Source organism: Zosterops lateralis (genome assembly GCF_965231275.1).
Source record: "Zosterops lateralis genome assembly, chromosome: 3".
In the NCBI taxonomy this organism is placed as follows: Eukaryota; Metazoa; Chordata; class Aves; order Passeriformes; family Zosteropidae; genus Zosterops; species Zosterops lateralis.
The window spans coordinates 58,036,561-58,057,549 of NC_139764.1; the positions used below are offsets into that span (position 1 = coordinate 58,036,561).

Consider the following 20,989-nt stretch of genomic DNA (forward strand, 5'->3'; position numbering starts at 1 on the left):
AATTAAAGGGTGGAAGTGAATAGCTGTAAGCAATAGCTGCAAATGGCTTTGTCAAACAAATACTGTATGGGAAATACCTCTGCTGTTACCAATGACTGACCCCAGCAGTCACAACAGAGGCCCTCCTCAATGAGGATTAAATAAAGCCTCACAAGAAAGTAATTTTGCTATTTTCCAGGGAAAGAATGGTGCAAATGAAGTCTCCGAGGGAAAATTATCACCCAAGAGGTTCCATAAAAAGGAACACTGTTCTTTTAATGGAAAAAACAAACAAACAAAACAAACCACTTTTAAGTGCTTAAAGTAATAATTTCATTTGAGGGAGCAGCCTCTGGGAGAAAACCAACTGTGACAGCTGGACAGGAGTCACCTAAGGGTCACCTGGGCTGCCTCCCTAGGGCAGGAAGGGCACCTGGTGCTGCCAAAGCGTTCTGGCCTCCCTTGGCACCATCCCTCTGTCACTGGCAGCCAGGAGATGGGAGCATGGAGAAAACACCCTAATGCCTCCCTTTGCCAGCAGGTCACAACAGCAAGCTCTCGATTGGAAACCTCCTAAGTGCAGCTGCTCAGCCCTGTTCCTGTGACACACGCACAGGTGGTGCAGCTGATGGCAAGGGCATCACGGCCACCACACTGCAACAGGTTCCTTGGCACAGGGCTTTGTCCATCCCAGCTGCTTCAGACTGCATGGCCTGACTGCTGGGTACTCTACATGTCACCATCTTTGTGAAAAGTACATAGTGACAAAATAGAAAAGAAATAGGTAACAAATATCAATGGTTTGTGGCTAGTGCAATCAAACACATTTGTCACCAGCATTGTCAGCCACCTTTTCCACCTTCCATATGTTCTTCCTTGGTCTTCCTGGTGTTGCCAAGCAGCAGGATGTAGGCTAAATACAGCTAGGGAAGAGATACTGTGCACAAAGCGACTCACTGGAGCTGGCCAGGGCAGAGGACAGAGAGGAAAAGTGGAACCTGTTCAGCTGTCTCGAACTGCCCCACACCACATGCCCCCAGCACAGGCAGCACAGCCTTCCAGAGCCTGCCCAGGGGAAAGCTGCAGCACTTCCAGGCTCCAGCCGTGAGACACAGCTCATGTCAACTCTGAGGCAGTCATGTACACTTAAACTACAGAGGTCTAGGAAGGACAGAAGCCAACCGCTGAGCAAGTCATGGAGAGAGAGGCGCAGTATGGGAGCTGTCCTCTCCCTGCAAGTTGAGCTACCAGGGACAAAGTGGGTGGGAACAGCAGTGCCCACTGCTGGGCAGCCTCTGGGATGCATTTGGCACCTCCAGTGCTGCCATATATTGCTTGAAACCCTGAACTGTAACTCCTGTTGCAATACCCCAGTGTGTTGCAACCACTGCAGTCCCAAGACAGATATTCTAATTTAGCAGCTCCTCTGAGACATGTGGTCCTGACTTCTTCCCTCCTTCCTCCACAAGAAGTGGGAACATGTAATTTCCTTTATACTGCTTAGAAAGCTTGCAAGCACATACAAATAATACTGCCCACTTTTTTCATCTCTTCAGAGGAGAATGTTTTTCCCTGTATCCACCCATCACTTGATCCTCTTGTGCCCTTGAAAAGCCCCAAAGGCACCTAATCTACAGAGTAGGTTTTGTACTGAGTGGAACAATATACCATTATCTCCCCTAAAGGTCTTGAAAGGATAAGAAGTCTGTATGCAGCCTAAGACATATCAGTATCTCCAGGAAGTGCTATATCCGTTCAGCCCAGGAGATGGAAGTATGCACATCTGAAAACTTTGCATTATAGCAAAAATGATAGTAACAGGCAAAGTACAGTCTAATATTCTAGCAGCAGAACACTAAAAATCAGTTTTCCTAGAACAGTTGCAGGAAAAAGCTGTGCTGAGATAAAAGTTAAGTATATGTAGAGAGGAAGATTTCATTGGCACTGAACTCTGTGTGGAAATGTTGATAGAGTCCAGTAGGAGTCTTTTATTTTTGTCTAATAACTAATGAAAGTATGTGATCCTGTTGGAAAGTCTGCTTCATTGCAGTGTGACCCCAGTGTTCTTCTGCACGCCGTTGGTACTATTCCACCTGCTTCCCCTTGCCATCCATATTCCTAAAAGCAGTAGCTAGTTTTTTAAGCTCTTCATTTTCCCTTGGAGCTATGTTCATTGAGCACCCTGCAGTTCAAATACTGGCATACAGCCATGGGGGGTGACATGTTTAAGCCAAGGATTGCAGTCCAGTGATAAAAGTATTTCTAGTGCACTTGAGGCTGGGTGAGTGGTTTAATGAGAGTGCTAAAAAATGAGGAGCTGCCAGATGCAGGGCAAGAGGCTGCCTGGGTTCTAAAGGGCTGAGGTGGTATCAGTGCAGATGCTGAGCTGCAGCTTCACTGAGCAGCCAGCCCCAGCAGAGGGACTTGGTCCTCTCTAAATTTAGTTATATTACAAACAGCCAAACATGCTATCTGTAAACTTGGATTTGGGAGAGGAAAACAACCTGCTGTCACATGGCATTCAAGAATTTTTATTCTCTCCAGCCTGCTGTTCTGAGTGATCCATTTGGACTCACCATCTTGCTGCATATATTTAAAAATCCTTTGGTTATAGCTACTACCCTTTGTGCTTGCCATTCAGTTCCTTGATTCTCCCTGACTCCTCTTCCAGGCTAGCAGCCTTCCTTTCTTCTTCCACTGTGATACAAATGGGAACTGAACTTTTTCAGAAGAGTAGTACTGCAGTTCACTCTTGTCTCAGCCATCCTCCTCCTGCTTCTTTTCCCCATTATCTCTCCTTGTCTCTTGCTCTGGTAACATTTATCTTTTTCTTGTACTCACCCTGGCAACCACAACCCATATGTTCTTCAAAATGTCAGACTTCAGGGGTAGTTTAAGTGCCTTATTATAAACTGTGGAGACTCAGGGACTGAGTAATGAGCAATTTAGACAGTGGAACGGTGTGGTGAGGCAGCCACATAGGCAAATGAAAGTATCAGTATTGCAAACTCCCAATAGAGGTCCATGACACTGCTAAAGTCTGAACAATAAGTTCTGATTTCAGTTCTGAACAATCCTTGCAAAAACTTATTTTCATCTCACATCTGTCTCTAGAAATACAAAACACGGGCATGTGCAATGAATAAATGCCACAGGAAAGAATGATCTCATTTTCCTTGCAAAACAGAAATGATTCCTCAATGTTGTGGAAAATCAAGCTGAAAGCCTTCTTGTCCTATATCAACAGAAGTTCTGTTCACCAGCCCAGAGGGGAGAGATGTGTATTTCTAAGTGCCTCCAGATGTAGAAAAGAACAGCCACTCATGTGCAAGAGAAGTCTGTGTCAAATTCCAAGTGCTTGGAGAAATTATGGAGAGGTCATTCTGGAGTTTCAGGGAGAGGACAAGCTATGATATTTCAGTACCAACTTGAAATTGACTAAGGCCTTGATTCATAACTGAACAAAACAGTTTGCTGGTTTCGGTTGCCTTCCACAGATTTTGCATGAGGTGCTAAAAGGATGTGGTTATCATGTGGTCACATTGGAGTAATTTTAAACTATTTCCCAATAGCATTGTGCAGCTGCTGACAATAATAATAATAATATGATGTAAATATGCACTAAGATTTTCTTGATTGCAATGCAAGTCTTTCTAAGATCTCGACAACTATACAGAGCAGTAGTAAGAAATATGTATTCCCTCATGTGCTGATCATTTCATAATGTCCTGGATATCCATGAAGGAAGCTACTCTTAATGCAATTGCCCTTCATATAAAAACCACGAGGTTTTTACCTTGTGAACATAAGCTATGAATTTCACTCTGTGTCTAGTATTTGTAGAGAACTAGTGCTCTAAGCCTTGAATCCTACACACAATTTGGGATTTGAAAGAAAAAATACATGTTATTAAAGTTGTTGCAGGTGTGACATAAGCAAGAAAGGCTTGAATACTTTTAATATATATATATATTTATTGTTGTAATAGGCTGGTAACAAGTCCTGGTTTAAAGGTTAGCGAGTATTTGTAGCTGTACTGGTTTTGGCTGGGGTAGTGTTATTTGTCCTTACAGTAGCTGGTATGGGGCTGTGTTTTGGATTTGTGCTGTAAACATTGTTGATAAGGCAGGGATGTTTTAGTTTCTGCTGAGCAGTGCTTACACAGAGCCAAGGCCTTTTCTGCTTCTCAGCCCACTGCAACAGTGACAAAGCTGGGGATGCACAAGGAGTTGGGAGGGGATCCAGCCAGGACAGCTGACCCCAAGGGACCACAGGGATATCCCATACTGTGTGGTGTCATGCTCACCATATGTAGAGCTGGGGGAAGAAGAAGAAAGTGGGGGACATTTGGAGTGATGGCATTTGTCTTCCCAAGTAATGGTTACATGTGATGGAGCCCTGCTTTCCTGGAGATTGCTGAACACCTGCCTGCCCATAGGAACTGGTGAAGAAATTCCTTGTTTGCTTTGCTTGCATGCATGGCTTTTCCAGTTAAACTGTCTTTATCTCAAGCATAGGTTTTCTAGCTTTTGCTCTTCTGATTCTTTGCCCAGTCCCACTGGGAGGGAGTGAAGGAGAGGATGTGTGGGGCTGAGTTGCTGCCCGATGTTAAACCACAATAATAGCTTACTAAGAACATGTGAGGAACTAACCAACATGTTCTATCAACAAGTTTCTTTTGGCAGTAATGAGCAGTGCATAAGCAAGGAAGTTCATAGCCATGTTTCATTATTGGAGTCGTATCACTGCTACTTCCCACACTTCCACCTTCTGTGCACACTGACTTTGTCAAAATCTGACTCCATAGGCTTTTGTGGGTTACTCGTGTAATTATTAGTGAAAGGAGGATTGGGATTTGAAAGTAGTTGGAAGCTGTGGCATTAAGACCAGAAAGAAGTAGTTGGAATAAGAACTGTTTAACCTCGTGAAGATAATTGACTGCATCTCCAGCCACAAAAATGAATGCTTTATTCTCTTGCCACGATTTTATTCTTTCTCTATAAGTTTCTCTTATTCACTCTATTTGTGTGTCATATTTTGAATATATCATGCTTTTGTTATTATCCTTTTGTGAACTCATGATGACTTGCAAGGGCTCTTCCTTTTTTTTTTCCTTTGTTTTTGGGTGTGGGGTTTTTTTTTTTTTTTTTCCTTTTTTTTTTTTATGTGGAAGGGGTAAGGCTCAAGGGGCAATATCTATGGAAAGGATTTATGTTTGTCATTTTCTGAAGGCAGACAGGAAAAGTTCAAGGTTCTTCTTAGGGACTTTTCAACAGCCATAGTATATGCCACACAAAATATATGCTCAAAGTAGGCTTCAGCAAAGGAACATGTTGCTTTTTTCTTTGTGGCTGCTAAATAGCTTTTAAGTTTCCTAATCTTGTGGTAAGAAAGTGGTTCTGCTTTTTTCTGTCACGCAGAATGTGAGATTCTAAGTTCGGTACATGGCAATGTTTGAAATGTCCTGAAATGTCCTTTTTAAGTGTCTTAATATTGCAACTGGTGACTAGATGGAATACTGATAGCTTAGTTAAAATAGTGCTTTTAAGATGTATTTACTGTTTTTTCTCTCCAAGCAACAGGTGGTCTGTCTCTTACTACGTTTGGAGGTTATCCTCAGCTCACACCTCATCTCCATCACTTTCTCGCCCTGCGGGTTGGACCTTGAGCCAAAGACACTGATTATACCCCCTCTTCCTCATCTCCAGCTTGACTTTACTCCTGGCCAGTTTACAGCCATTAATTCTCGCGGCAACGTCGTCGTTAAGCCCTGGTGTCATGAAATCTTGCAACTCGCTGGAGGCTGTGTAATAATCGGCGACCTTGTTTGGTCTGCCAGTGTTAACGATGTTTAGTGAACGGCCCGGGCCAGGTGTGCGGTGTGCCCTGGGCCAGGTGCGCGGTGTGCCCTGGGCCGGGTGTGCGGTGTGCCCTGGGCCGGGTGTGCGGTGTGCCCTGGGCCGGGTGCGCGGTGTGCCCTGGGCCGGGTGTGCGGTTTGTCCCAGCCCCAGCAGGTTGCCCTCACACTGTAGCACGCCCGGCTCTCTGGGTGCCCGCGGCAGCCCCGGGGCCCCTCCCGCAGGCCGGGCATGCTCAGTGCGGGCGGCGGCGCTGGCGCTGGCCCCGGTGCTCGCTGAGCCCGCGGCGCTGCCACACGGGCGGCGGGAGGCGCCGCTGCGGCCCCATCCATGGGCAGCCGGGCGGCGGGCGGCGAGCAGCCCCCAGGTGCGGGGCGGCCCGGGCCGGGGACAGCGGCTCTCCCGCAGCTGCGGCCGGGCCGGGAGCGGGAACGGGAGCGCAGGGAGCGGGCCGGGCCGGGCCGGGGAGCAGCCCCAGCGCCTCCAGGGCGGGCTGAGGGGCGGCTGCCGCACCCGCACCGCGGCCGGGGCTGCGCTCCTGCACGGGACATGAGGCAGCGCGGCTCGACTCCCTTCTCACAGCAGGGAGGGCACACGTTTTGTCTACTGGGCTTTAGTTTTCCAGCCTGGTTTGTAAATTGTTCCCCTCTGTCGCTTTTAATAGTTTGTTACTACTCTTATTCGGTATTTTTAGATAATGGCGTGTCAGAAGCAGTTGGTGAGGAATCAAGACGGCTCACCAGGGAACAGCTTTTTACACTAATTGCAGCAGCTTCTATAAATTTCAGTTCAATGATGTGCTACTCGATTCTGGGACCCTTTTTCCCTTCAGAGGTAAACAAGCAACTTAGTCAGCTACTCTTTTCATTACATTTTTGCATGTTGAAACTTTTAGAAATATCTTCATGGGACAGTTGTGGCCGGCTGTAAGCTCCGAGTTAAGACTTTCCAGTTGTGGGAATTCAGTGATAGGATGATGCTGTTGTAGTGCATAAAATGGTGACCTGGATCTTGTCCATGGACAATTTACAGATGACTACAGAGGAGACAGCAGACTGATGAAATGAGATAGAAGTCAAAGTGGATTCTTGGAGAAGTGAAATAATTTTTTGTTCAGCATTGCATAGTAGTTTTGTAGAGCTGAGCTTAAACTCTGCTAGTGTCCTGACTTGGATTTCTGTACCCTAGGGACTCAATAACTTTATAGCTTCCTGTTAACTCAATCTGGGCCATCATTAACTGTGCTAACTTTCTGACCTAGGAAGAGGGGAAAAATTAAAATCTCTGCTTATGTTGAATTAATACAATGTTTAAATATAGGATGAAATAGATGGTCATGGTGCCTTTGCAGCAGAAATGCATTTCTCTCATGACCAGAATGGTACTAAGTATTTGCAAAGAAATATTCTTTTTGTCTCAGGTATTTACAAAGGAATATTCTTTTTGTCTAAATATTCCTATGTACTGCTTGTGCCCAAGTGAGTGTATTTGGCCAGCTAAATAAGTAAAAAATTGTTTGATGCTGGTTATGGAGTGGCATGTTACAGTGAAGATAACAGATATCTCCATTTACTGCCCTCTTCCTGTGCAAGCGATCAAAGTTTTGTAGCTAGTGCCCTTGTGCACCAGCTGAAGCCACCTTTATATAGTCTGGCTGCTTGTTCAGCAAATAACACAACATTTCTGTTCACTGACAAATTAACCTTGGTTTTCCCTTGATGACATATTAGAAGTGCAACATGTCATTAAATTTTGTTGTTACCTTAAGAGCCCCTACTGCCTTTGAGAAAATAAATTGCTTTCTAACATTAATAGGCACTTTTAGCTTTAATAGACAATTAAAAAGGTTTAAATATCTAAGGCGTGAATGTTATTCACCTCAAGAATTTGACTCTGTCTTTACATGGTTATGATCTTTTTGCAGGCAGAAAAAAAAGGTGCCAGTAACACAATCGTTGGCCTGATTTTTGGATGTTTTGCTTTGTTCAATTTCTTGACTTCTTTAATATGGGGAAATTATGTAAGTATATTCGAAGCTATAACTTTTTGTCTGTGATGACACAGGTTGATACATGAAGACAGTTCTGCAAGCCTGAGAAAAGAGATGTCTCTTCAGTAGTGCTCCTGCAGTTTTCTGTTTGCAGGAACTAGAGTCTGACCAGTCAGTCTGAATGTGATCTAAGTCTTGTCAGTACTCTTCTGTTGTTCCTGAGAGTAGCACAGAGCAACAGACATGTAACTATTCTGTTTCTCTGGTTAACTGTTCTGTCTGCTTTAGAGTAACCTGATGATCAATTTTGCTTTTTATGACCTCCTTTCTTCTACACCCCCATTTTATTTGTTGCACTTACTTATATATTCTGTTTGCCTTTGATGACACTCTTAAGGTGTTTTGTTTTTGTTTTTTTTTTTTCTTTAGTTAGCTGCACCTCTTCTTTTTTGGTATGTTGTCTTTTTTTTTTTTTTAACATTTGCTCCTATTATGACTCTTTGCTGCTTAACTCAGTTTCCCCTTCAACTTCATTCTATAGTAATATGAGAGAAATGTCTGCAGTTCTTGTAACACGAGCCTTCCCACAGATTCAGGATTTTTTCTCATATTGAAGAAACCACAAATAAATTATATAAATGTACGTTTGCTTATGTGTTGGAGCACTGCAGTCTATGCATTATTTGCTAGGGTTTCTAAGGATCGTTCCGTAAGCTGGGGTTGCTGCAGAGTCAAAATAGTCTCTGGCTGGGCAGTCTCTTTGCTGACCCTGTGGGGAGTGCTTTTCTCTGGTGCTGAGGTGGCTCATAAAGTGTCACATAAGTGCCATTACTAAGTCCAAATCTTAGTGCCTGTAGTGGCATTCAACTATGGCACAAGCCCGACCAAGTACTTTACAGGGGAGAGAGTGGGTGTTCATCCTCACTGCAGACAGCTGAAGTGAACATCAATAGACCTGCACAGTGCAGCAATCAGATCCTGAGGGTTTCAGTGTACTCCACAAAATATGGGCTTTAGTAATAATGGCTGAAAGGCATGGACTTTGTTCAGGCCTGAACAAAAAAGGAGCCTGAAATACCTACTGTCCCTAGGGGAAGTTGCTGCATGGAGTTAAAAGCTCAGCTGTACTTTGTTGTGGGATTGAGTTGGCTTTATGGCATCCCACCTGTCATCCTTCACTCTGATAAGAGTCTGAAATGAAATAAGATGGGGTCCTTTCCTGGTGATGAATGGCGAGGCCTGCAAGTACCATACTTCCCATGCCAAAGCTTTGTGCCATTAAGAGTTGTCATAAATTTGCTTAAAAATCAGTTTGCATTGGCTCTCGCTAGCTAGATACATCATGGGTATTGCTGGCCTTGCCTCAGTGATAGTGCTGGAGAGGAGGTTTGGAAATAAACTTTCTGCTTATATTGAGGAATGCTGCTGTAACCTGCTGCTCTGCAGAAGCTGCAGCATGCTGCTGTGAAAGGCTTATCAGCAGCATTGTCTTACCTTCTAAAACTGGGTTAAGTCACTTAATCATTTAGAGTATTTTTATGTTCATTACTGAATGAAGGCACACCAGCAGGAGCAGTGTTTCCCAATCTTTTAGCTACAGGTGCTATGAAGTTCCCATAATTTTTTTATTTCTTAACAGTAAATTATATTGAACATTTTCGATCTTTCCTTGAAATACTGACATATAAAAATGGTATTTAATTTACAGCTTTCAGAAATTGGAGCGAAATTCATGTTTGTGGCAGGGATGTTTGTTTCAGGATGTGTGACCATTCTGTTTGGGTAAGTAATTTCTGTTGCTTGGTTTTGTTGCATTTGTTTTCTGATCATTTTCATTCATATGAAAAGATGGACACAAAACAAAATAGAAACTCTTGGGCATCTTTTGTGTGTTGGTTAGGTCATCTGACTTCTTGCATCTTTAATTTTTATCTACCTCTTGTAAAGCAGAATGAACACTTCTCCCTTTCACTAGGTTACAGAATCTGTTTAGTACTTTGAAGGCAGAGAAGGTAGTTTCTGTCTATTTAAGTAGTTCCCAGATGGTGAGAAGCCTATCAAAGTGCAGCAATAAGAAAACTATTTCTGCATAATATTTTAATTATTCTTTTCTTTAAAATATTTGGCTTAAATTGAAAGCTTTGACTGGCAGGTGGAGAGGCTAAGTCACTAATTTTAGCAAAATAAATGCTTTATTAATAATGAAGGAATCTCTTATTAGTCAGTTCTAACACATTGCATCAGACTTCTTGCACAGGTACTTAGAAAAGTATGAAATACAACAAAGGTGGCATTGGAGTTTTTCACAGGTTATGCTTTTCATGCTCTTTTCACTGCCAAGCAAAGGGAAAAAGAAGAAAGCTGCCAGAAATAGTTTGGTAGAGTTTGAGTGATTTTACTGATGTGGTTCAAAGATAAGTGGTAATTAGAAGGCATTGAGTGTCTTGTAACTGTGTCTTTTAGTATGCAAGAAATGATACTCTTAGGCCTTTAGTAGATGGCTTCTTCCATCCCGAGAGAGGTCCAATTTACTGTTGGGATTTTTCTTTTGCAGAATGCTCGACAAGGTGCCAAGTGGACCAATGTTCATCAGTTTCTGCTTTTTAGTAAGAGCAATGGATGCAATAAGCTTTGCAGCAGCAATTACAGCATCGTTCTCAATCCTTACAAAGGCATTTCCCACTAATATAGCGACTGTCCTGGTAAGTTCAGGAAGCACTGTTACAGCTGAGTACTAGCAATATGACAAATTGCCAGTGGGCAGCCTAAAATCAGGAGGAGAAAATCTGTTGTTTCCTCTGTAGGCTTATTTGAAATGTTTTGTTTGTAATCTAGAATCACAATCCTAGAATGAGTTTAGACCTTAGCATAACTCTGGTTAGATATAAATTAAGCAGTCTTTATTAGTTCCTTGTGCTTTGAAGACAGCTGACCATTAGTGGCAGTAGTTATCTCTTCAGTGAAAATCAAGACAAAATACTAATAAAAGAAAAAGGTTGCAACCCTAGGGTAAAGAACTTGGCTTTTGCTGACTGCCTGTTTCCAGGACATTTGACTACTCTGATGTGCATCAGTAAAATTAAAGATGAGGCTGATTCCCTGGAGTATCTTTCTGGGTTCTGGAAGTTATCAAAACTTTTATCTGTAAGCAGTTATTGCCACCAGCTCTTACTGATGGTCTAAGCATTGATTAATAGAGTGTTGAGGCAGATGTTGATAGTGGTGACTATGATGTTGTAGCACAAAATGTGTCTGTATTACTGTCCTTTTACAAATTAGTATCTTACAAAAGATACCAGATTATTAAATTATATCCAAAACAATCTGAGTTGTCCCCATTGCTGTTTCATTATATAGAGAGTTTCATTATATAGAGAGTAAGTCCAAACAGTTGTTTATGAAGAGAAAGCTTTAACTTGGCACATGTACTTCATCCCATGAGAGAATGTCCCATCTGAGTAGGTTTGTTGAGATCCTTTCCCTCAGGCTGGAGTGTAATGGCAGGTGGGAGAGGTGATCCCTTCAGCCTGAGTTGTCCTGTGAATGCTCCTGCCATTGGAGCACTTGCCTTCCCTCAAGACAGATCTGTTAGTGACAGCAGAGTTGGGAATGCTCTAGTGAAGCAAAAGAGGTTATGGCTGTCAGACACATAACTGAACAGTTTTTTTCCTTTTGCTATCCCACCCTGTGAAGGTCACTACTAGCTCTTGTCCTAGTAATACAATGTCTTGTTTTCACTATTGTGGATATGTTGTGCTGCTCCTCAGACACATGGCTTGCTTTTTATTGTTGCATTGTATTTTCTCAACATACTGACTTCCTTTCTGCTTGCTTTTTCATCCTTTAGGGTAGCCTTGAAATTTTTTCAGGACTCGGACTGGTGCTGGGCCCACCTTTGGGTGGCTTTTTGTATCAGTCATTTGGTTATGAGGTCCCTTTCATCACGCTGGGATGCATAGTGTTGGCTTTGGTGCCTGTGAATATGTACATATTACCAAAATATGGTAAGCACCCTTCTACCTGCTTTCTTCACTCACCTTAACTTCTCGTGTTCTTAAGTGTTGTTAAGAAAGTGTCAGCTTCTGGAGTCTGATCCAAGTCAGAGGGCAAAACTCCAGTTGAATTAGCTGATCATCTTGATCAGGTCCATGTTTAATGCTAACTTAAATTCATGAGATGGCCTGGAATTAATACAACTCCTCGTGCCCATTTCTGCAAACATTAGGAACTCTGTATGGAAGTGAATTGAGATATATTTTTGTTTTCTTTTGTCTTAGATTCAGGGTTTGTAAAGGACCATTTGTGTCTGCTTCCTATAGGTTTGTCATTGTAGCTAGTTAAAGAAAAGCTGGAGACAGATTTTGCCTAAAGCAGGAGAACTCAACATGTTTGAGGAGTTAACAGTGGAGGGGAAAACTAATTATAGGGAGAAAAAAAAGTGTTTATTTGTACAAAACGATGCAGGATCTGATTAACATGAAAGAATATTAAAGTTAATAAAGGAGGTGTTTAATGAAGTGATGGAAGTCATATAAATTTATTAAATTTTAGATGATCCTGCTTGGACAGAAAATAGCTTGAAGATAAGTCTGCACACAAGACTGTAATTAAAACAATTCTTTTATTCTTTTCTAGAGAAAAAAGTTAGTAACTTTGAAATGCTTTGTAACTTTGTTTATCCTTTAATATGAAAACCATGGAGAATAACTTCAAGTATATTGGCTTTTAGAAGTAACGATGATTAAACATGTGTTGCTACTCCTGACTTTCCCCCCTGATTCCTCCAAGCTCTGAAATCGTCATGATATTGCTGCCCATTTGGAAGTATGTTACATAAATGTTAGCTCTGAGCTGGTGGATGGTAATGCTTGAACTTTTAGTCCTTTTTATACTTTGAGACCACATTCGGGTATTACAGGAGAAACACCATCAGGAGGAGGGCCTGACTTAAAATTCCCACATAACCATGACATCTGAAAGAAGTTTCCTGGAGTACACATTGAACACGTTGGAGTTCAATTAGTTGCTTAAAAATTTGGATAGATCTCAATTGATAAATAGCAATCTTTTACCTGACTTTCAAAGCATGTTTCTTTTATTGGATATGAATTGTTTGTGTATGTGGTCATGTATCAAGCTGAGACATACAAAGATTTCATTGTATAACTGCTGGCAGAGAAGCAAATACTTTTTTCACATAATTTCACATAATGCATGTTTTAATTCTTTTCAAATTGGGGATTTGCATTGTTGGAATCTAAATGGTATACTTTTCTTCTTCACCTATCAAATTTTGGTTTTTACTATAAAAATAGTAAAAAATAGCACATAATCTGTTGACTTTCATCTGTTGTGCAACAGAAATAAGAGAACTAAAAAAAAGGGAAATACTGTTTCTCTTCTAAAGCAAGAAGATCAATCATGTGCTTATGCTGCTGAAAATAATGCGATTTCCCCCTCTCTTCTATTGAAACAGATTCAACTCCTAGGAAAGAATCCTTTTGGAAGCTCATTCTTCTGCCAAAAGTCTTAATACTCTGTCTCACTATATTTTCTCTAAGTGCATGCTTGGGTTTTATGGATCCCACAATGTCTCTATTTACCCTAAAGAAGGTAAGTCCTGCTAACATGCAGTGAAGTCTTGACTTAATAAATAGTAACTGGTTATAAATGTAAATATCTTTAACAAAATTGAGCTTCATCCAATTAACACTGTTTTAGTTAACTGTTACTTGTATGAATTCCAAATAACTTGATTTCCATGGTACTGATAAGTCAATATCCATTGCACTATCTCTTCCTGCTGGGTCTTAATAAATGACAATGAAGAAATGTAAGGCCTTTTAAAATGGGCTTTTTCCACTTAAATGTCTTTCATCTGCAAAGTACTGTTTCTGAATAAGGCATAGAAAAAGCTTTTGTAAAAAAGAGACCTTTCTTCCTTCCCAAAATCAAATTCTTCACAGCTGCTGCTGTCACTGACAGTGTTACGTCTCTTGATGTGAACCCTTTTAAGATTATGTTCCTAGGTAAAATTAAGCAATAGTTTTGGAGGGCTTTCTTTATGAATTATTTTTCCAAGGGATAGTGTTTCACAGATGCCTGTGCTGCTTTTTGTCTGCCTGGTCTGTACTTTGAGCACTTGTCCAGGGCAGAAGAGACTTGATGCTAACCTCTTTTATCAGTGGAGATGGGAATGTACATCTTCCATCTCTCAGGAGAGATCTGAAATTATCCCACTGTAGAATCTGTGTATCTTTTCTAATGCAAATAAAACTAAAGATTGGAGAGGTAGAGACTAAATCTATTGACATTTGTCTGAAGTGTCTGTTTCAAGTCTGTCAGATTGTAATGTTAGAATCCAACTGGTGTAGGGGGCATAGCATAATGTTTCCTCTTGACATTATTTAGGTTTTATATGAGTATGGTTGTGTCAGGTGTTTCCACCACTCCATGCTTAAGAAGTGTTGGTGAAAGCAATAAAACTGAAGCTCTGTGGATGATTTCAAATACTTGAAAAACCTCTGTATGGTATCAGTAAAATACTTAAAATTGCGCATTTCAGTATTTCGACTTAATGTATAATTCTCAGATTGTCCTTCAATGAATGTAGCATATATGGTTTGTCTTGGATTTTGCTTTATTTGTCTTCCTTTCCATAGTTCAAACTCCCAGCTGGTTATGTGGGCTTGGTGTTCCTTGGTTTGGCAATCTCGTACTCCGTGTCTTCTCCCCTCCTTGGCCTCCTAAGTGACAAACTGCCAGTGAGTCTCACCCTGCTGTGTGTGCAGGGTTACTAAAGCACTCCGTGCATTTGCTTAAAGGTGGGGAACAATGGATGAAACAAAGGATGTAGGTCTGGTCTTGGAAAGGCATCTGCCTTTTAAGACCTTGCACATGTACCCATTACTGCTACATGGGAAGTCTCTTTTGCAAGGTGCAGGGTAATTTAAGAATGTCCAAGTCAGTAAAGGAAATCAGAAAAGCAGCCGAAGTGTGCTGAGCTTTTCTAGTGGACTAAGCACAATCTTTTTCCAAGCAATGTGTAATAGAGAGTGGGAAAATACATCCCAGTTATCCATGTTTTTAACCACATCTAATTATATTAGCTCTTAAGAAGAGGAGTAAAGATGTTCTGGTTAGCTGTATTAACTTTATCTCCTAAAGTGTAATATCTAAATTAGATCAGCACAGTGGGCTGCCTATCCTTTAGCCTGGTCTTTAAGCTGTTAACAGCACCATAGAAAGAGACTTTGACAGTGGTACACCTAAGACAGCCAGTGCTAATTGTTCAAGGAAACCCTACACTTTGAATGCTGTGCCTGAAGAACAGTGACAATTTTCTGACACTTTTTTCCCTGACACAAACTAGTAATGCCCTTTGTACATGAGAATTACATAGAATCATAGAATGGTCTGGGTTGAAAGGAACTTAAAGATAATCATGAAATGCTTCAGAGTGTTTCTTATATTAAAGAAGACTAAGATCTAAAATACTTTGCTAGCCGAGAAGGACCATTGCTCAGTGTCCTGAAATCTCTCTACTGAGCCCCTGCTGCCAGTGATTGCATTTGGGGTGAGGAAATGAGAATTTATTGTTTCTTAATGTGCATGACAAATTCCCAATTTTAAATTGCATAGCTTTTCCTTTTCTTACACAGTACATCAGGAAGTGGCTGCTGATATTCGGAAACTTAATAACAGCAGTGTGCCTTTTCATGCTAGGGCCTGCTCCTGTGCTGCACATTGAAAGGTACTGCCTCTACCTCAGCCTGTCCCATTATATGATGTTTTCAACCATAGTCGTGTATGTCTGTAATTAGTAGCTCTAACCATGAAACAGATTTGGTTTTTAACTTCTACCTCTGACCATGAAACATGGTGGTTTTTTGATGTGTAGCATGAGACTATGAATATAAAGCAGTGAAAGAATCTGAGAATAGAGATTTTACAGCTTCATAAAATAGAGACTTTACTTTTGCTTTTTACAGTGTTCATGTTAATGTGTGTGGTAGGAAGAATATTGTTGTTTTTTTTCTTCCCTCACAGTTTTGTGGCATTTCCAGTTCAGCAAAATAAAGTTCTCATTTTGTCTTAATTTCCAAATTTTTCTTTTTCATCAGTGTTTGTTAACTATGGGGTTTATTTGTTATCATCAGTACTGATTTTACTTCTCTCTGTATATAGCTTCTGAGAAAAGTGACAGATTATTGCTTTGTTTCCACTAGCAAAGTAAAGACAATGTCTGTTGCACCTGAATGCTGTAATGTCATATTTCTCAAGTTAATTCATAGCAAAGCACTCTGCTACGTTTACAAAACAGTTACACAATCCTTTTGTCCTAGGTTAGATACTCTGTTAGAGTAATAGGCTTGTTAATGCATAGAACTGCTAGGTTGCTAATTTTTAAAGATCATAGGTTTGAAACTGTTATGGTTTCAAATTTAGATCATAGATTTGAGCTGGGGAGAAAAATAAATTAGTAAAGTCTTCAAAATTCTTTAGCTAAGTCTATTTGGTTGTAATATATTAGGCTACAAAATGTTGATTTCAAAATCCTTCACTTCTGCAACAAACCAAGTCTGGTGCTTGCACACAGGCATTGCTCAGTTAACCTCATCTGTCTAACTCTTCCCTATATGCACCTCATTAAATGAACCGTATTTGATAAGAAAATATATAATTTGAGCACAGGTTTTTCATATTCTTTTACAAAGTTTTTTTCTAAAGCATAGAACTGGATTTTTCAAGTATTAGTATTGGCTTTGAGACACAGTTTGCTGATCAGTCAGGGAAAGCTGATATAATATCCTGATTGGAAAGAGTCTTCAGCAGCTAACTGCTTATAATGCCTCTTTCAGTCAGCTGTGGATGTTTGTGCTAGTGTTGGTTTTGATCGGCTTTTCCCTTGGCATGAGTGCTATCCCAGTGTTTCCAGAGATCCTGCAATGTGCATAGTAAGTAACTCAGTCCAACCTTTCTTTCATGTTACTGACACTAGGAACCTGCAACTGTTTTTCAGGGATGAATATGAAGTGTGGCTTTTTTGCCCCTTTTTGAGGCAAAGGCAGATAGTAACATTTAAATGCTTTCACTTGTTTTAGTTTTTTCTGGCTGAGCACCCCAGTCATTATCCTCCCAGTATAACTTTATGAATGTGTACTTCAGTAATCACCTGGAAGGGTCTTTATTTACTCTTATTAGTACATTCCTTTTGAAACAAGGTCTTTGCTTCTAAAAAGCCACCTGTCACAGTTTCACACTTGCCATATGAAACATAGGGAAATGGTGCGATGGTGTGATCTTACTTGGGAGAAATCAGAGATGAGGAGTAGCACTGCAATCCTCCAGAGAGGCAGCAAAGAAGAAAGTACTGGGTAAACAGACATACTACCGTAACCTTTTGTTTGTTAACTATTTATGTGGTGTGCAGATTAAAAGGAGGGGGTAAAGTCTATAGGGAAAGGCTACAGACTGAGACACAGTATGTATTGTACTACTCTAACTGGTCTGTCTTTCTACAGTGAGAATGGATTTGAAGAAGGTCTGAGTCTTCTGGGACTGGTGTCTGGGCTCTTCAATGCTATGTGGTCCCTTGGGTAAGTGTACGCTTTTTTGTGAGAGTTTAGCTATTCCACACTACTGCCACATGGAAACCTGGCTGTCACTGTGTTGACCTTGATTCAAAAGTTTCTTGCTTGATGGGTGCCTTGTAGGCATGTTAAAACAAAGCTTTTTACCCAACAAAAGGTAAAACTTTTGTTTTGACAATGCTCTGAACTTGTCTTTCTTGAAATATACTGCTCTGCATATCAAAAACCTGCAGTGATTAAAGTGGGTGTTTGCTTGCACTTCTGTGTGGTCATTTTTCTTTTCACTAAAATCTCTAATGCTCAATACAGAGAGATGAGGGCCTTAATTTTTTACAAAGCCAAGTCCACCCAGATGGAATGAGCTAAATGTCTCCTCCTGACAAATTGTTTTCCTTTTTCCATTTTCCACATTTCCTTCTTTTGTCTTAAGGTAGACTCTTCTTTTTAAGCAATTCTTTAAGGTCTATGTTTGTATAACTTAGCAGAGTGTGTCTATAGCTCTATAGTGTGTTTATAACTCAAGGTCATCATCCCAGAAATAAGTGAAAGGTGCTACTGGCTGAATGACCTTTCAGAGCTGTAACTCAGTGGGAAGTGACAGAGTGCCCCTATAGACAGCCACTTACAGGATATTTTTATCTGTCTTTGCAGCCTTCTGTGGCTGCAGATATGTTTCAGTGGCACAAATTTGCACCATTTTTTGTCTAAGATCCAGCTGTCTAGCAGTCCTGTATATTTGGTATAGGGTTCAGTACAGACACAGGTAGTATAAGATTAGCAAACCTCAGGTTTCTGCTGCTATCAAGCCTGGTTTTATAATGTAACTTGCTTCCAGGAAGTCTCTCTAGTTTTACACAGAGAGACATTTTGTCATTTCTTGTCCCTTTCTGTCGTGAGAGACCATATAATGTAAGACCTTTCATAAAGAGACAGCATCTGCAAAACCTTTCTAACCTGCATTTTTAGACAGGCATAAAGGTGCAGGGCAGTTAGACACAGCTCAAACTTGCAGAGACTGTCTGTCACACTGTACATCCCCACTTGCTTGTATTCATCAGACCTTTGTCTTGAAGTTTAGAAACTTTGTGTTTTGAGGGATGTTGTCACTTTGAATGTCTCTTACAATAGATCAGTGTAGATGTTTTCTCAGAGCATGGTCCTTAGTGGGGTCTCTCTGCTAAAAATGACTGCATTCAGCTTTCTGATGTGGATCCTATTTCCATTTGAAGAGGTAATTAGATTTATTAGGTCCTTGGCAAACAACAAATTCATAGTTATTGTGGATTTTAGGAAAGTTAGGTCTGTGGAAGAAAATCTCTTTGTTGTCGAAGATGAGAGTCTATGAAGGAAGGCCACAAAACCCAATAAAACAGTTCTCTGAGAATATGGTATGTCATCCTTTATGTTTGGGATGCCAATACCTGATTTTGATTTGATGCAGGTCATTTGTAGGTCCAATTCTGGGAGGATTTCTATATGAAAAGCTGGGTTTTGAATGGGCTGCAGCCATCCAAGGAGGATGGCCATTGTTAAGTGTAAGTAATTGCACTTTTTAAAAAATATCAATATTAGCTATTGTATAAGGTAGTTAAAATTACTACAATTGTAACTGGCTGTTTCCTCAAAGGGTCTTGCAACTGGAATATTTTATATCATTGAGGCAACAAGGAAAAGGTATGCTGAGATATTTATTCTTTATTTTGCTTGCAATCATATAAAGCAAACCTTTGAAATTTGTGCTTGCATTTTTTTCCTCACTACCAACCTAATAATGAATGATAAGATGTGCAATAAAAACATGGCTTAAATAATTTGTCTGTATGGTTTCCTAAATCCCTACTGACCTAAAAGGGACAGCTAAACCAGGCAGTGTCTTGTTCTATACAAGCAGCAGGACTGTGGCATTAACGAGCAGACCCTACTGATGGTTCCTCCAGGAGGGTGTCTGTGAGCTGGAATTGGTTGGATGGTCACAGGCAGAGAGCAGTGGTCAATGGCTCAATGTCCAGACATAGACTAAAGATAAGTGGTGTCCCTCAGGGGTCTGCCTTGGGACCAGTTCTGTTTAGTATCTTCACCAACAACTAAAAGAAGGTAGATTCAGACTAGGTCTGAGGAAAAAAAATTACCGTGAGGATAGTGAAACACTGGATCAGGTTGCCCAGAGGGGTAGTAGATGCCTCATCCCTGGAAACATTCAGGCCCAGGGGGGACATGGCTCTGATCAACTTGTCTAGTTTAGGATGTTCCTACCCATGGCAAGGTAGCTGGACTGGCTGACCTTTAAAGATCCCTTTCAATCTGAGCCGTTGTATGATCATAGGAATGATCAGTACATGATTCTGTGCAGTAGTAGAGAACCAGTGATCCATGTAGCTCTTTGCATGTAATGTGCTTTTTTGCCTATTATGTTGGTATCACATAGAAGTATCTAAAGAATAAAAAAAAATCTGTATTATCTCTCCTGTCCTTTTCCTTATGCAAACAGTTCCAGTTCCAGCCTGCAAAATCCTCCTGGTGATAACGAAGAAAGGACTCGTCTAATGGGCAGTGAAACGTAGCCAGACACTTTCAGTTCTCTGTTTGCTATTGTGGTCTACCCTACTATTGAGGTGACTGGCCTTAACAGTGCTTCATTATTCTGCAGCTGGGACATGATCCCTTAGTGAGGAACCAGTTGTGGTTTAATTGTAGAGGCATTATACTGTTTTGAAAAACTAAACACTGACTGCCTTTCTTTTGGAAGTTCTCCTAAATGATATGTAACCCTCAGCTGTCAGCCTGTTTAATTGTATTCCATGTACAGTGTACCCCTGTATGTGAAAAGATGTGTTTTCAAATGTCTGTTCCATACTTGTGTATACTGTGCATTATTCTTGGGTAAAGCTACTATTTTGCTACCATGATTTTCTGTACTTTTTTAAAGGAAGTTCATTATCTTGTAAAAACAGAATTTGAAATTATAAAGAACTAAGCACAATATTGTTTTCAATAAAGCAACTTTTTTCCTAAGCTTTGTAAATTTTCTTAGACAGCAAGAGCCTAAAATACAGGACTAGGACATGAGAATTTGTGAAGTTCTTGATATAAAGGAAATAAAAATGTGCTATGTAAGAATATGGAAATTCTTAAGTTGATTACAACACCTCTAGTCTTTGTTAAATAATCAGTCCTGGGAGTTTATGAGTGTTATTCTTCATCTTCTGACCCTGGTGTTTTATTGGTGTTTTGGCCATGTAAAGACCCAAACTTTATTTTCTCCACTAGATGGAACCCTAACTCTGAGAAATGTTTTTGTAAGTTCTGCAAATAGTACTCCTGGGCTGGAGACCTTGTGCACCACATTTTCTTTGTAGGCTTTGTTTTCCGTGTATATTTTTCCTGAGCAGATGCTAGAAGTCAAGCACAAATTTTGTGTGCATGTGTTTGCAGAATTGAGATAAACTTACTGCTAAAATGTAGCTTTAAACTTTGCCATCCAAATAAAAGGAGATGTGAGCCATTCCTTTCATTCTCAGTTGTTGATGATCCCATGTCTTACAATTCATATTCTTTATGAATGAGTTTTA

At 40.6% G+C, this 20,989-nt stretch overlaps 2 protein-coding genes across 5 annotated transcripts in view; one reads left to right on the forward strand and one right to left on the reverse strand.

Annotated features, from left to right (window-relative positions):
- Positions 1–20,989, reverse strand: part of LOC310907637 (ectonucleotide pyrophosphatase/phosphodiesterase family member 1-like) — a gene marked incomplete at its 5' end in the record, with an annotated part of 520,596 nt that overhangs the window by 71,568 nt on the left and 428,039 nt on the right. The window lies entirely within an intron of this gene.
- SLC18B1 (solute carrier family 18 member B1) lies at positions 6,117–20,918 on the forward strand. Of its 3 annotated transcripts, XM_083858203.1 has the most exons (14): positions 6,117–6,204; positions 6,532–6,671; positions 7,762–7,857; positions 9,536–9,609; positions 10,382–10,529; positions 11,675–11,831; positions 13,304–13,440; positions 14,490–14,591; positions 15,489–15,580; positions 16,689–16,784; positions 17,352–17,426; positions 18,862–18,955; positions 19,048–19,094; positions 19,909–20,918. In XM_083858203.1, exons 1-14 carry the CDS (start codon positions 6,168–6,170, stop codon positions 19,979–19,981), a joined length of 1,368 nt encoding a protein of 455 aa, XP_083714329.1. In that variant the 5' UTR covers positions 6,117–6,167; the 3' UTR covers positions 19,982–20,918. The 3 variants fall into 3 exon arrangements, with proteins under 3 accessions (XP_083714329.1, XP_083714331.1, XP_083714330.1); XM_083858205.1 differs by lacking the exon at positions 16,689–16,784; XM_083858204.1 differs by lacking the exon at positions 7,762–7,857.

What these genes read in the sequence shown, in the direction of transcription:
- SLC18B1 (XM_083858203.1), top strand. Translation starts at nt 6,168, where the DNA reads ATGGGCAGCCGGGCGGCGGGCGGCGAGCAGCCCCCAG. An exon ending in GTACATATTACCAAAATATG is followed by an intron (nt 11,832 to 13,303) that starts GTAAGCACCCTT and finishes CTATTGAAACAG; the next exon opens with ATTCAACTCCTAGGAAAGAA. An exon ending in AATGCTATGTGGTCCCTTGG is followed by an intron (nt 17,427 to 18,861) that starts GTAAGTGTACGC and finishes GATTTGATGCAG; the next exon opens with GTCATTTGTAGGTCCAATTC.